Here is a 12,877-nt window from a genome sequence, read left to right as displayed (position 1 = left end):
ATCTAAATGTTGAATCTAAATATAAATGTTAAATCTAAATGTTAAATCTAAATGTTAAATCTAAATCTAAATGTTGAATCTAAATATAAATGTTAAATCTAAATGTTAAATCTAAATCTAAATCTAAATGTTGAATCTAAATCTAAATGTTAAATCTAAATCTAAATGTTGAATCTAAATGTTTGGGTTGAAACTAAATATTTAACTAATATGCAAATTCAAAATGCCGGTAACAGGAAGTGCCAAAATAAAAGCTCGAGGTGGTCAGTGTGTGTTTATAGCATGGTTTATAGTGTCAAATAACGAATAAAAACCATCTCATCCGAGGAAATGGACTCTTGGACATAGATTATCGTGATAATAACTACCTAAAATAATAAACACGTTTGGAGAAACTGTATTTGAAGAGTTGGCTAGTGTCACTTTTATGAAAAGTGCGGGACTTATGACCTGTAGCCATAATAGCCAGCCACTAGGGGGCTCACTTTGACTGAATGTCATGTCATTACTCTCATCACGATACTCTACAGTTTCTCCAAACGTGTTTATTATTTTAGGAAGTTATTATCGTTATATTATAGTTATTATTATGAGATGGTTTTTATTCATTATTTGACACTATAAACCATGCTATAAACACACACTGACCACCTCGAGCTTTTATTTTGCCACTTCCGGCATTTTGAATTTGCATATCAGTTAAATATTTAGTTTCACCCAAAACATTTAGATTCAACATTTAGATTTAGATTCAACATTTAGATTTAGATTTAGATTTAACATTTAGATTTAACATTTAGATTTAGATTTAACATTTATATTTAACATTTAGATTTAGATTTAATATTTAGATTTAACATTTAGATTTAGATTTAACATTTAACATTTAGATTTAACATTTAGATTTAGATTTAATATTTAGATTTAACATTTAGATTTAGATTTAACATTTAGATTTAACATTTAGATTTAGATTTAACATTTAGATTTAGATTTAACATTTAACATTTAGATTTAACATTTAGATTTAGATTTAACATTTAGATTTAGATTTAACATTTAGATTTAGATTTAACATTTAGATTTAGCATTTAGATTTAATATTTAACATTTAGGTGTAACATTTAATATTTAGATTTAACTATTTAAAATATCTCTAAGTTGACAAATATTGTTGTAAATGTGGTAAAAAGTGACCATCAAAAATTCATACCAGTTTTTTTAACATTGTTTGAAGCTAAATGTGACAAAATGTTGCTGTTATTTTCAGCGTGAGCCGCTTTAAAAACGGCGCCCCATAGACGATGACATCACGGTTTTCTCCAAAGTGGCTATATATATCCACATTTAAATTTATTTATTTATTTATACAACAAAATGAATCACCACTGAACTGACTTAAGCTGGACTGTGAAGCTATTTTCTTCTGGAAACAAACTGTCTTGCATTACTTTCCTGTTATCTCTGTAAAGCAACTTTGAAACAATCTGTATTGTAAAAAGCACGGTGACTTGATATTTATTAAAAAGGTAGAAGGAACCTGAGCTTTTCTACTCCACTGAATTGAAGACCGAGGTCACTACAGTTAAAATCTCTTGCTGATTTAATCCACCTTTAAACTATTAATGTCTATGAACAAATAGCCTATGTATTTTTATGTTTGTGTGCCTCAGCGTTTCTGAGTGAACACCGCTGGTTTACTCACTATTTTAAAGTGTACTGTCGATCACGTGATATGACGTCATGACGTGCAGCTGACGTTACCTGAAAAATCTGTCCAAGATGGCTACCCTCTTGAGCGACGTGTATCAAGAATGAAACAACTTGTAAGTAAACCAAAACACTTCAAAACTACTTTGCTTGATATTTGACTTAGACGAGGCTATTTTTAAGTTGCAAGCGCGGTGCCGCGGGCGCGATTGCCGTCAGTCCGCCTGCTAGTTACAGATAATATCCTGTGTACTGTTAATGTCGTGGCAGGGCAATAATGTTAACGTTAGTCAATAACTCTTTTCAGCAAGCGATAGTCCTTCTGTTTTTGAGTGTGTTGCTGCTGTTTGTGTTAAGCGCCCTGCTCTGGCAAGTTCAATGTGATGTTATCTACATGCTGATGCACCCAAATGAGCTAGTGGCTAACGTTAGCAGTTACGTTAACTTTTACTCAAACAAAGTTAAGGTTATGGACATAATAGTTACCGAATGAACTATGCAAGTTTTTATTAAACCCTTTACAAACGTCTTTTCATTATAGGTTTAAGTGGAAGGAGTGCAGTGAGCATCCCCAAAATCAAGGTGACTCAAATGTTAATTTAGTCTGTAACTATTTTTCACCATTTCTTTTATTTGGAGCCTAATTCATTAGCATCAATCAAACGTCTCTTAAAAATTAAATCTCTTGCTGTCTGTTTTTGTGTGCATGTGCAGACCTACATTGTCACCAGAGAGCAACTTTATCGGTAAGTTACATTCACTTGAAATTCTGTATCATTAATTTGTCATTAAAGAGGTTGATTGCATAATTTGACTGGTTTCATATTGATTGTTTTATCTGTGCAGGTGAAGGACTTCTTGGGGAAATGGCCAGCTCTTCGGATTGAATCACAGGTAAAACAGACTCACTTCTCTTTTCTGCCACTCTTCACACATATTTCACTGCCAAATTTTTAATATGTATCACATTCAAATGGAACAGCAAATGCCACTATTCACTGTGTGTAAGAACTATCACTTTGCATGTGACCATGTTGCTCAACAATGTATTTTAACGGAACGTGTTGCATCACAAATGTGTTTTCTGTTGCAAATCGAGTATTAGTCTTTTTATATAATTATTTTTGTTTGTTTTTGTAGCTTTGTGCTGAGTTCCAACGCATCACAAACGTCAACATAAGGAACCAGTTCTATGCTGTGCTTGACCAACACACACCTGCACTGGTGGCCTTGTATAGGCAGAAGGCGGCACGAACCGGTAAGATATCAGAGGCGCTGAGTGACATCTTAAAGACTTATGAACTGATATGTTTTGTCTCTTATGTTTACTGTGATGGCCAACTTATTCAAACTGAAAATTCACTTTTGAGGTTCTTGCAGATTGTGAATCCATTTAAACACTTTTTAATTTCAAACTTTACAGGAACCCGTAAAGCGCCTCCATAATTCAGAGAACAACCCACACAAATACGATCCACAAACCGGGTAAGACTGCGTATTGTATACTGTAAATGTTAGTTTAATCTACCACTATATGGATTTGAAATACTAAAACTGAATTTCATTAATGATGCCTGCAACTTTTTCCCCCAGAATAAATTCATCACATAACCTGGCTGTGACCACTTATCTCTTCAAAGAATTAAGGACAACTTTTACAGACGTTGACCCTGAATGTGCAAAAGGTAATCTTAAAGATGTTGTAATCATTTTAATGTCCTCTGTTTTACTTAGTTTTATTGGCATTACATTTATTTATGATTTATTTAACAGGTTGCAAGACGTATTTTGAGACTTTGCGGAGGAAGTATTCTTTGGCTCAGCCTGAAAAGGCCAAGAAAAGAAACACTATGAAGAACACTGCAAAGAACCGTCAAAGAAAGAGACGGGTAAGTTAAGAAACTGGTTAAGCAGTTGTTGTTTTTTTCTTCTTCAGAATGTAACTGTCCTCCTCTCTGTGTTTTAGTGGTTAAATTACTGTCATGTTTTGCAGTTGCTGGAGACCATGTCCAGTGTTGTACAAACCCAACACATAAAGGGAACTGTGGAAGACTGCAACAATAGAACTGATGTCTGATGAAGATGCTATTGTTGATGGAAGGCCAGTGTGGATGCTGAGGTCTCCACCAAACAGAACCACAGAGTTATCTGCTCTCTGCCAGGTACTACAAACCAGACTAGAGGCTGACCCACGCTACGTCACACCACCAGTGCATCATGGCAGTTTGAAAAAATTAATATTTACATATATACACTTTAATTTCTATATTTATTTATTGATTTTAAATTGTTTTATATTGTATACTTTGTATATTTGTTCCTTTTTGATGTGCATGTTGCTGATCTCCACGTTTTGTATTTTATTCCTTTACACCTTTAACATTTCTTTTTCCCCATTCATTTTAATGTATGTTTATAATGTTCATGTTATATTTGTTTTTGTTCCTTTAAATTTTCATCCCCTCAAATATTTTTGTTCCCCCATTCCTTTTTAATGCTTGTTTATAATGCTCTTTGTAATGTTTTATTTACCTTAATAAAAATGTAAGACTTTCTCATTGTTCTTTGTGTGTGTTTTTAAAATTATATTTGAATGTATTAAAATTGGGGTAAGGGGGGTTTAGTGTATACTGAGCAATATCTGCATAGCTGGCCTATAACCAATCAAATCACTGTGCGAAAAGGCCTAGGGTGGGTTATGTTCTAAAAGTAACCAATCAAATCACTTTCCTGGGTTTTCAATGTATCCTGTCCTCCAATAGTGGTCTGGGTAATGGGAGTGGTTTTAAAAGAAAAGGACCAATAGGGGGGAAGGCCAAAAGGTGCACAAAGGTGTGAAAATGTTCTCTTGAAAAAACCTTTGGGGGATTACTTGCCATGGCAACAAATGGCTGTAGCACGGGAGTATACGTCCACAACATACATCCGATTTGGTATCATTTCGGATGTATACGGATATATACAGACCCATGGAATTTGAGCTATCCGGCCAGTATACTCCCGGATTCTTCCGAATTCCAGCAGTGTATACAGGAGTATACTGGTCCGGATACACCTCTTTTCATGCAGTGTTTCTGGCCAAAGAGTCCTCGATCTTGGGCTTTCTATATATACTAATAGACTCCCTTTGATGCTTCAAAATCCATATAGATGTCATTATCTGACCTTTTGAACTTAATTTTGGTCAGTGTCCTCAAAATTTTCAGTAGCACCTCAATGCAGTACACAAGATCCGGGGGGAGGAGTCGGATCTTGTATAAGGGGTGGAGACTGGTAGGTTTAGGGGTGGAGATGGGTAGGTTTAGGGGTGGGTTTAGGGATCAGGGGGTGGAGATTGGTAGGTTTAGGTATGTAAGGTGGGAGGAGTTGGATCTGGATCCGACTCCTCCCCGTGGATTTTCATGTTCTGCATTGAGGACCATCTCAAAATTTTTCAAACTATATAAAGTTACAGAATTCTTTTGATGATAAATCAGCTATTCAGAGGTCCCCTTTTGACCTCCTGAACATATTTCTGGCCAAAGAGTCCTCGATCTTGGGATTTCTATATATACTAATAGACTCCCTTTGATGCTTCAAAATCCATATAGATGTCCATATCTGACCTTTTGAACTTATTTGTGGTCAAAGGGTCCTCAAAATGTTTAAAACTACATAAAGTTATAGAATCCTTTTGATGATAAATCAGCTATTCAGAGGTTTTGACCTCCTGAACATATTTCTGGCCAAAGAGTTCTCGATCTTGGGCTTTCTATACATACTCATAGACTCCTTCTAATGCTTCATAAGCCATATAGATGTCCATATCTGACCTTTTGAACCTATTTGTGGTCAAAGTGTCCTCAAGATTTTTCAAACTATATAAAGTTATAGAATTCTTTTGATGATAAATCAGCTATTCAGAGGTCCCCTTTTGACCTCCTGAACATATTTCTGGCCAAAGAGTCAGATATGGACATCTATATGGCTTATGAAGCATCAGAAGGATTATGTATAGAAAGCCCAAGTTTCGAATACTCCTTGGCCAGAAAAAAATTCAGTATGTCAAATAGGTCCCCTTTTGACCTCCTGAACATATTTCTGGCCAAAGAGTCCTCGATATTGGGCTTTCTATACATACTCATAGACTCCTTCTGATGCTTCATAAGCCATATAGATATCCATATATGACCTTTTGAACTTATTTGTGTTCAGTGTCCTCAAAATTTTTCAAACTATATAAAGTTATAGAATTCTTTTGATGATAAATCAGCTATTCAGAGGTCCCCTTTTGACCTCCTGAACATATTTCTGGCCAAAGAGTCCTCGATATTGGGCTTTCTATACATACTCATAGACTCCTTCTGATGCTTCATAAGCCATATAGATATCCATATATGACCTTTTGAACTTATTTGTGTTCAGTGTCCTCAAAATTTTTCAAACTATATAAAGTTATAGAATTCTTTTGATGATAAATCAGCTATTCAGAGGTCCCCTTTTGACCTCCTGGACATATTTCTCGCCAGAGTCCTTGATCTTGGGCTTTCTGTACATACTCATAGACTCCTTCTGATGCTTCATAAGCCATATATATGTCCATATCTGACCTTTTGAACTTATTTTTGGTCAAAGGGTCCTCAAAATGATTTAAACTATATAAAGTTATAGAATCCTTTTGATGATAAATCAGCTATTCAGAGGTTTTGACCTCCTGAACATATTTCTGGCCAAAGAGTCCTCGATCTTGAGCTTTCTATATATACTCATAGATCCCTCTGATGCTTCAAAAGCCACATAGATGTCCATATCTGACCTTTTGAACCTATTTCTGGTCAAAGTGTCCTCAAAATATTTCAAACTATATAAAGTAATAGACTCCTTTTGATGATAAATCAGCTATACAGAGGTCCCCTTTTGACCTCCTGAAGATATTTCTGTTGAGGACACTTCGACCAGAAATAAGTTCAAAAGGTCAGATATAGACATCTATATGGCTTATGAAGCATCAGAAGGAGTCAATGAGAATGAATAGAAAGCCCAAGATCGAGGACTCTTTGTCGGGAAATATGTTCAGGAGGTCAAAAGGGGACCTCTGAATATCTGATTTATCATCAAAAGAATTCTATAACTTTATATAGTTTGAAACGTTTTGAGGACACTTTGACCACAAATAAGTTCAAAAGGTCAGATATGGACATCTATATGGCTTATGATGCATCAGAAGGAGTCTATGAGTATGTATAGAAAGCCCAAGATCGAGGACTCTTTGGCCAGAAATATGTTCAGGAGGTCAAAACCTCTGAATAGCTGATTTATCATCAAAAGGATTCTATAGCTTTATATAGTTTAAAACATTTTGAGGACCCTTTGACCAGAAATAAGTTCAAAAGGTCAGATATGGACATCTATATGGCTTATGAAGCATCAGAAAGAGTCTATGAGTATGTATAGAAAGCCCAATATCGAGGACTCTTTGGCCAGAAATATGTTCAGGAGGTCAAAATGGGACCTCTGAATATCTGATTTATTATCAAAAGAATTCCATAACTTTATATAGTTTGAAACATTTTCAGGACCTTTTGACCACAAATAAGTTCAAAAGGTCAGATATGGACATCTATATGGCTTATGATGCATCAGAAGGAGTCTATGAGTATGTATAGAAAGCCCAAGATCGAGGAATCTTTGGCCAGAAATATGTTCAGGAGGTCAAATGACTTCTGAATAGCTGATTTATCATCAAAATAATTCTATAACTTTATATAGTTTGAAAAATTTTGAGGACACTTCGACCACAAATAGGTTCAAAAGGTCAGATATGGACATCTATATGGCTTATGAAGCATCAGAAAGAGTCTATGAGTATGTATAGAAAGCCCAATATCGAGGACTCTTTGGCCAGAAACATGTTCAGGAGGTCAAAAGGGGACCTCTGAATAGCTGATTTATCATAAAAAGAATTCTATAACTTTATATAGTTTGAAAAATTTTGAGGACCCTTTGACCAGAAATAAGTTCAAAAGGTCAGATATGGACATCTATATAGATTTTGAAGCATCAGAGGGAGTCTATGAGTATATATAGAAAGCCCAAGATCGATGACTCTTTGGCGAGAAATATGTTCAGGAGGTCAAAAGGGGACCTCTGAATAGCTGATTTATCATCAAAAGAATTCTATAACTTTATATAGTTTGAAAAATTTTGAGGACATTTTGACCACAAATAGGTTCAAAAGGTCAGATATGGACATATATATGGCTTATGAAGCATCAGAAGGAGTATGTATAGAAAGCCCAAGTTTCGAATACTCCTTGGCCAGAAAAATATTCAGTATGTCAAATATGGACTTTTGTCAGGAGGATATAACACATCCGAAGATATCAGTCTGAATGTATTGTATTAATCTTTTAGGACTCTTTGGCCAGAAATATGTTCAGTAGGTCAAAAGGGGACCTCTGAATAGCTGATTTATCATCAGAAAGAGTATATAACTTTATATAGTTTGAAAACTTTTGAGGACCCTTTGACCAGAAGTAACTTCAAAAGGTCAGATATGGACATCTATATGGCTTTTGAAGCATCAGAGGGAGTCTATGAGTATATATAGAAAGCCCAAGATCGAGGACTCTTTGGCGAGAAATATGTTCAGGAGGTCAAATGACTTCTGAATAGCTGATTTATCATCAAAAGAATTCTATAACTTTATATAGTTTGAAAAATTTTGAGGACACTTCGACCACAAATAGGTTCAAAAGGTCAGATATGGACATCTATATGGCTTATGAAGCATCAGATAGAGTCTATGAGTATGTATAGAAAGCCCAATATCGAGGACTCTTTGGCCAGAAACATGTTCAGGAGGTCAAAAGGGGACCTCTGAATAGCTGATTTCTCATAAAAAGAATTCTATAACTTTATATAGTTTGAAAAATTTTGAGGACCCTTTGACCAGAAATAAGTTCAAAAGGTCAGATATGGACATCTATATAGATTTTGAAGCATCAGAGGGAGTCTATGAGTAGAAAGCCCCAGATCGATGACTCTTTGGCGAGAAATATGTTCAGGAGGTCAAAAGGGGACCTCTGAATAGCTGATTTATCATCTAAAGAATTCTATAACTTTATATAGTTTGAAAAATTTTGAGGACCCTTTGACCACAAATAAGTTCAAAAGGTCAGATATGGACATCTATATGGCTTATGAACCATCAGAAAGAGTCTATGAGTATGTATAGAAGGCCCAATATCGAGGACTCTTTGGCCAGAAATATGTTCAGGAGGTCAAAAGGGGACCTCTGAATATCTGATTTATCATCTAAAGAATTCTATAACTTTATATAGTTTGAAACATTTTGAGGACCCTTTGACCACAAATAAGTTCAAAAGGTCAGATATGGACATCTATATGGCTTATGATGCATCAGAAGGAGTCTATGAGTATGTATAGAAAGCCCAAGATCGAGGACTCTTTGGCCAGAAATATGTTCAAGAGGTGAAAACCTCTGAATAGCTTATTTATCAATCAGAAGAAGACTATAATTTTACATAGTTTGAAAATTTTTGAGGACACTTTAAGCAGAAATAATTTCAAAAGGTAAGCCATAAGCCATATCTTGTATGGATATCTATATTGGCTTATGAAGCATCAGGAGTCAATGAGTATGTATAGAATTTGAGGACTGTTTGGCCAGAAATATGTTACTTTGGACAAACATGTACTTACGTACATCAGGAGTCGAAGAGTATGTATAGAAAGTTAACATCAGTTGACTGAATGTATAAGTAAGTTAAAGTGCAGTGAAGGAAAATCATTGCACTAGCTGTTGCTTTACAATGGACACAATTATGGGAATTAGTTCTGGTGTGCAATGCAATGCAAAAAGTGCTTTATCTATATGTTTATTCTTAAGTGCATTCTGTCGTTGGGCAACTTTGGAATGCACTGAAGAATAAACATATAGTAAAGCACTTTTCGCATTGCATTGCACCAGAACTAACTCCTTCCCTAGTTCATTAAAGATATAAAATGTATGCATTGCACAAAGGATCTAACGTTGTCCACTGAACAATAACATATAGGCTATGCACTTCTTGGATTGCATTGCATTGCACAGTAGATCTAATTCATTCCCATGTTCATTAAAGAGATAACAAGTGTTGTTGCATTGCATTGCACAAACGATCTTACGTTGTGCATTGAAGAATAACATACAGGTTATGCACTTTATGCATTGTACACCAGAACTAACTCCTTCCCATGTTCATTAAAGGGATAACATGTTGCATTGCCTTGTACTGCACAAACGATCTAACGCTGTGCATTGAAGAATAATATATAGGCTATGCACTTTTTGCACTGCTTTGCATTGCACACCAGAACTAACTCCTTCAAATGTTTATTAAAGAGATATCATTTTGCATTGCATTGCACAAACGATCTAGCGTTGTGCACTGAAGAATAACATATAGGCCATGCACTTTTTGCATTGCATTGCATTGCACACCATAACTAACTCCTTAAAATATTTATTAAAGAGATAACATTTTGTACGATCTAACGTTGTGCATTGAAGAATAACATATAGGCTAAATGCCCATGTTCATTAAAGAGAAAACATTTATGTTGTTGCATTGCATTGCACAAACGATCTAACGTTGTCCACTGAACAATAACATATATGCTATGCACTTCTTGGATTGCATTGCATTGCACACTACAACTAATTCATTCCCATGTTCATTAAAGAGATAACATATGTTGTTTCATTGCACAAACGATCTATTGTTGTGCATCATTGAAGAAAAACATATGCACTTCTATCCCTGCATTGCACACCAAAACTAACTCCTTCCCATGTTCATTAAAGAGATAACATCTGTTGTTGCATTGCATTGCACAAACGATCTAACGTTGTGCAATGAAGAGTAACATAGGCCATGCACTTTTTGCATTGCATTGCACTGCACTCCAGATGCACTCCTTCCCATGTTCAATAAAGAGATAATATGTTGCATTGCATTGCACAAACGATCTAACGTTGTGCATTGAAGAATAACATACAGGCTAAAATGCATGCATTGTATTGTATTGCATTGCACACCCGAACTAACTCCTTCCCATGTTCATTAAAGAGATAACACATGTTGCATTGCATTGCACAAACGATCTAGCGTTGTGCACTGAAGAATAACATATAGGCCATGCACTTTTTGCATTGCATTGCATTGCACACCATAACTAACTCCTTAAAATATTTATTAAAGAGATAACATTTTGCATTGCATCGCACAAACGATCTAACTTTGTGCATTGAAGGATAACATATAGACTAAGTGCATGCATTGTATTGCATTGCACACCCGAACTAACTCCTTCAAATGTTTATTAAAGAGATAACATTTTGCATTGCACAAACGATCTAACGTTGTGCATTGAAGAATAATATAGGTTATGCAATTCTTGCATTGGATTGCACACCAGAACTAAATCAATCCCATTTTCTTTAAAGAAATAAGGTGCAATGATGTTGTATTGCATTGCACAAACGATAACATATGTTATGCAACATTATATTGCTTTGCACAAACGACCTAACACTGTGCACTAAAGAATAACATTTATGCATTTTTGCATTGCATTGCACACCACAACTAACTCCTTCAAATGTTTATGAAAGAGATAACATTTTGTACGATCTAACGTTGTGCATTGAAGAATAGCATATAGGCTAAATGCCAATGTTCATTAAAGAGAAAACATTTATGTTGTTGCATTGCATTGCACAAATGATCTAACGTTGTCCACTGAAAAATAACATATATGCTATGCACTTCTTGGATTGCATTGCATTGCACACTACAACTAATTATTCCCATGTTCATTAAAGAGATAACATATGTTGTTTCATTGCACAAACGATCTATTGTTGTGCATCATTGAAGAAAAACATATGCACTTCTATCCCTGCATTGCACACCAAAACTAACTCCTTCCCATGTTCATTAAAGAGATAACATCTGTTGTTGCATTGCATTGCACAAACGATCTAACGTTGTATTGCGTTCACTTTTTGCATTGCATTGCACTGCACTCCAGATGCACTCCTTCCCATGTTCAATAAAGAGATAATATGCTGCATTGCATTGCACAAACGATCTAACGTTGTGCATTGAAGAATAACATGCAGGCTAAATGCATGCATTGTATTGTATTGCATTGCACACCCGAACTAACTCCTTCCCATGTTCATTAAAGAGATAACACATGTTGCATTGCATTGCATTGCATTGCAGAAACGATCTAACGTTGTGCAACATTTATGTACTTTTTGCATTGCATTGCACACTGAAACTAACTCCTTCCCATGTTCAGTAAAGAGATAACATGTTGCATTGCATTGCAGAAACGATCTAACGTTGTGCACTGAAGAATAACATTTAGGCACTTTTGGCATTGCATTGCACACCAGATCTTACTCCTTCAAATGTTCATTGAAGAGATAACATTTTGCATTGCATTGCGCAAACGATCTAACGTTGTGCATTGAAGAGAAACATAGACCATGCACTTTTTACATTGCATTGAATTGCACACCAGAACTAACTCTTTCCCATGTTCACTAAAGAGATAACATTTTGCATTGCGTTGCATTGCATTTCAGAAACGATCTAATGTTGTGCACTGAATAATAACATTTATGCACTTTTTGCATTGCATTGCATTGCACACCAGAACTAACTCCTTCAAATGTTAGAAAAGTTAGTTATGGTGTGCAATGGAATGCAATGCAAATAGTGAATAGCCAATGTTACTCTTCAATGCAAAACGTTAGATCGTTTGTGCATAACATATGTTATCTCTTTAATGAACATGGGCAGGAGTTCGGGTGTGCAATGCAATACAATGCATGCATATAGCCTATGTTATTCTTCAATGCACAACGTTATGCAATGCACAATGCAATTCAAAATGTTATCTCTTTAATAAGCATTTGAAGGTGTTAGTTCTGGTGTGCAATGCTATGCAATGCAAAAAGTGCATAAATGTTATTCAGTGCACAGCGTTAAATCGTTTGTGCAAAGCAATGCAATGTTGCATAACATATGTTATCTTTTTAATGAACATGGGAAGGAGTTAGTTCGGCTGTACATGCAACACAATCCATGCATTTAGCTATGTCAACTAT

The 12,877-nt window shown here is 35.3% G+C and overlaps 1 protein-coding gene across 1 annotated transcript; it reads left to right on the top strand.

Moving 5' to 3' along the window:
• Window positions 1–2,848: 2,848 nt before the first annotated feature.
• On the top strand, window positions 2,849–4,055 carry LOC308700111 (uncharacterized protein). Its single transcript, XM_081381487.1, has 5 exons — window positions 2,849–2,968; window positions 3,134–3,195; window positions 3,304–3,395; window positions 3,484–3,599; window positions 3,704–4,055. Exons 1-5 carry the CDS (start codon window positions 2,903–2,905, stop codon window positions 3,785–3,787), a joined length of 420 nt encoding a protein of 139 aa, XP_081237613.1. The 5' UTR covers window positions 2,849–2,902; the 3' UTR covers window positions 3,788–4,055.
• The last annotated feature ends 8,822 nt before the right edge of the window (window positions 4,056–12,877 follow it).

This window comes from Scardinius erythrophthalmus (assembly GCF_964197995.2).
Source record: "Scardinius erythrophthalmus genome assembly, chromosome: 12".
NCBI lineage: Eukaryota > Metazoa > Chordata > Actinopteri > Cypriniformes > Leuciscidae > Scardinius > Scardinius erythrophthalmus.
The sequence above is the reverse complement of the archived record's forward strand: the minus strand, read 5'-3'. Positions and strand labels throughout refer to the sequence as shown.

Bases quoted from the DNA above. Each gene is read 5' to 3' on its own strand.
- LOC308700111 (XM_081381487.1), top strand. From the start codon at position 2,903: ATGCTGTGCTTGACCAACACACACCTGCACTGGTGGCCTTGTATAGGC. The intron at 3,196-3,303 runs GTAAGACTGCGT...TTTTTCCCCCAG, and splicing joins AAATACGATCCACAAACCGG to AATAAATTCATCACATAACC. The intron at 3,396-3,483 runs GTAATCTTAAAG...TTTATTTAACAG, and splicing joins TGACCCTGAATGTGCAAAAG to GTTGCAAGACGTATTTTGAG.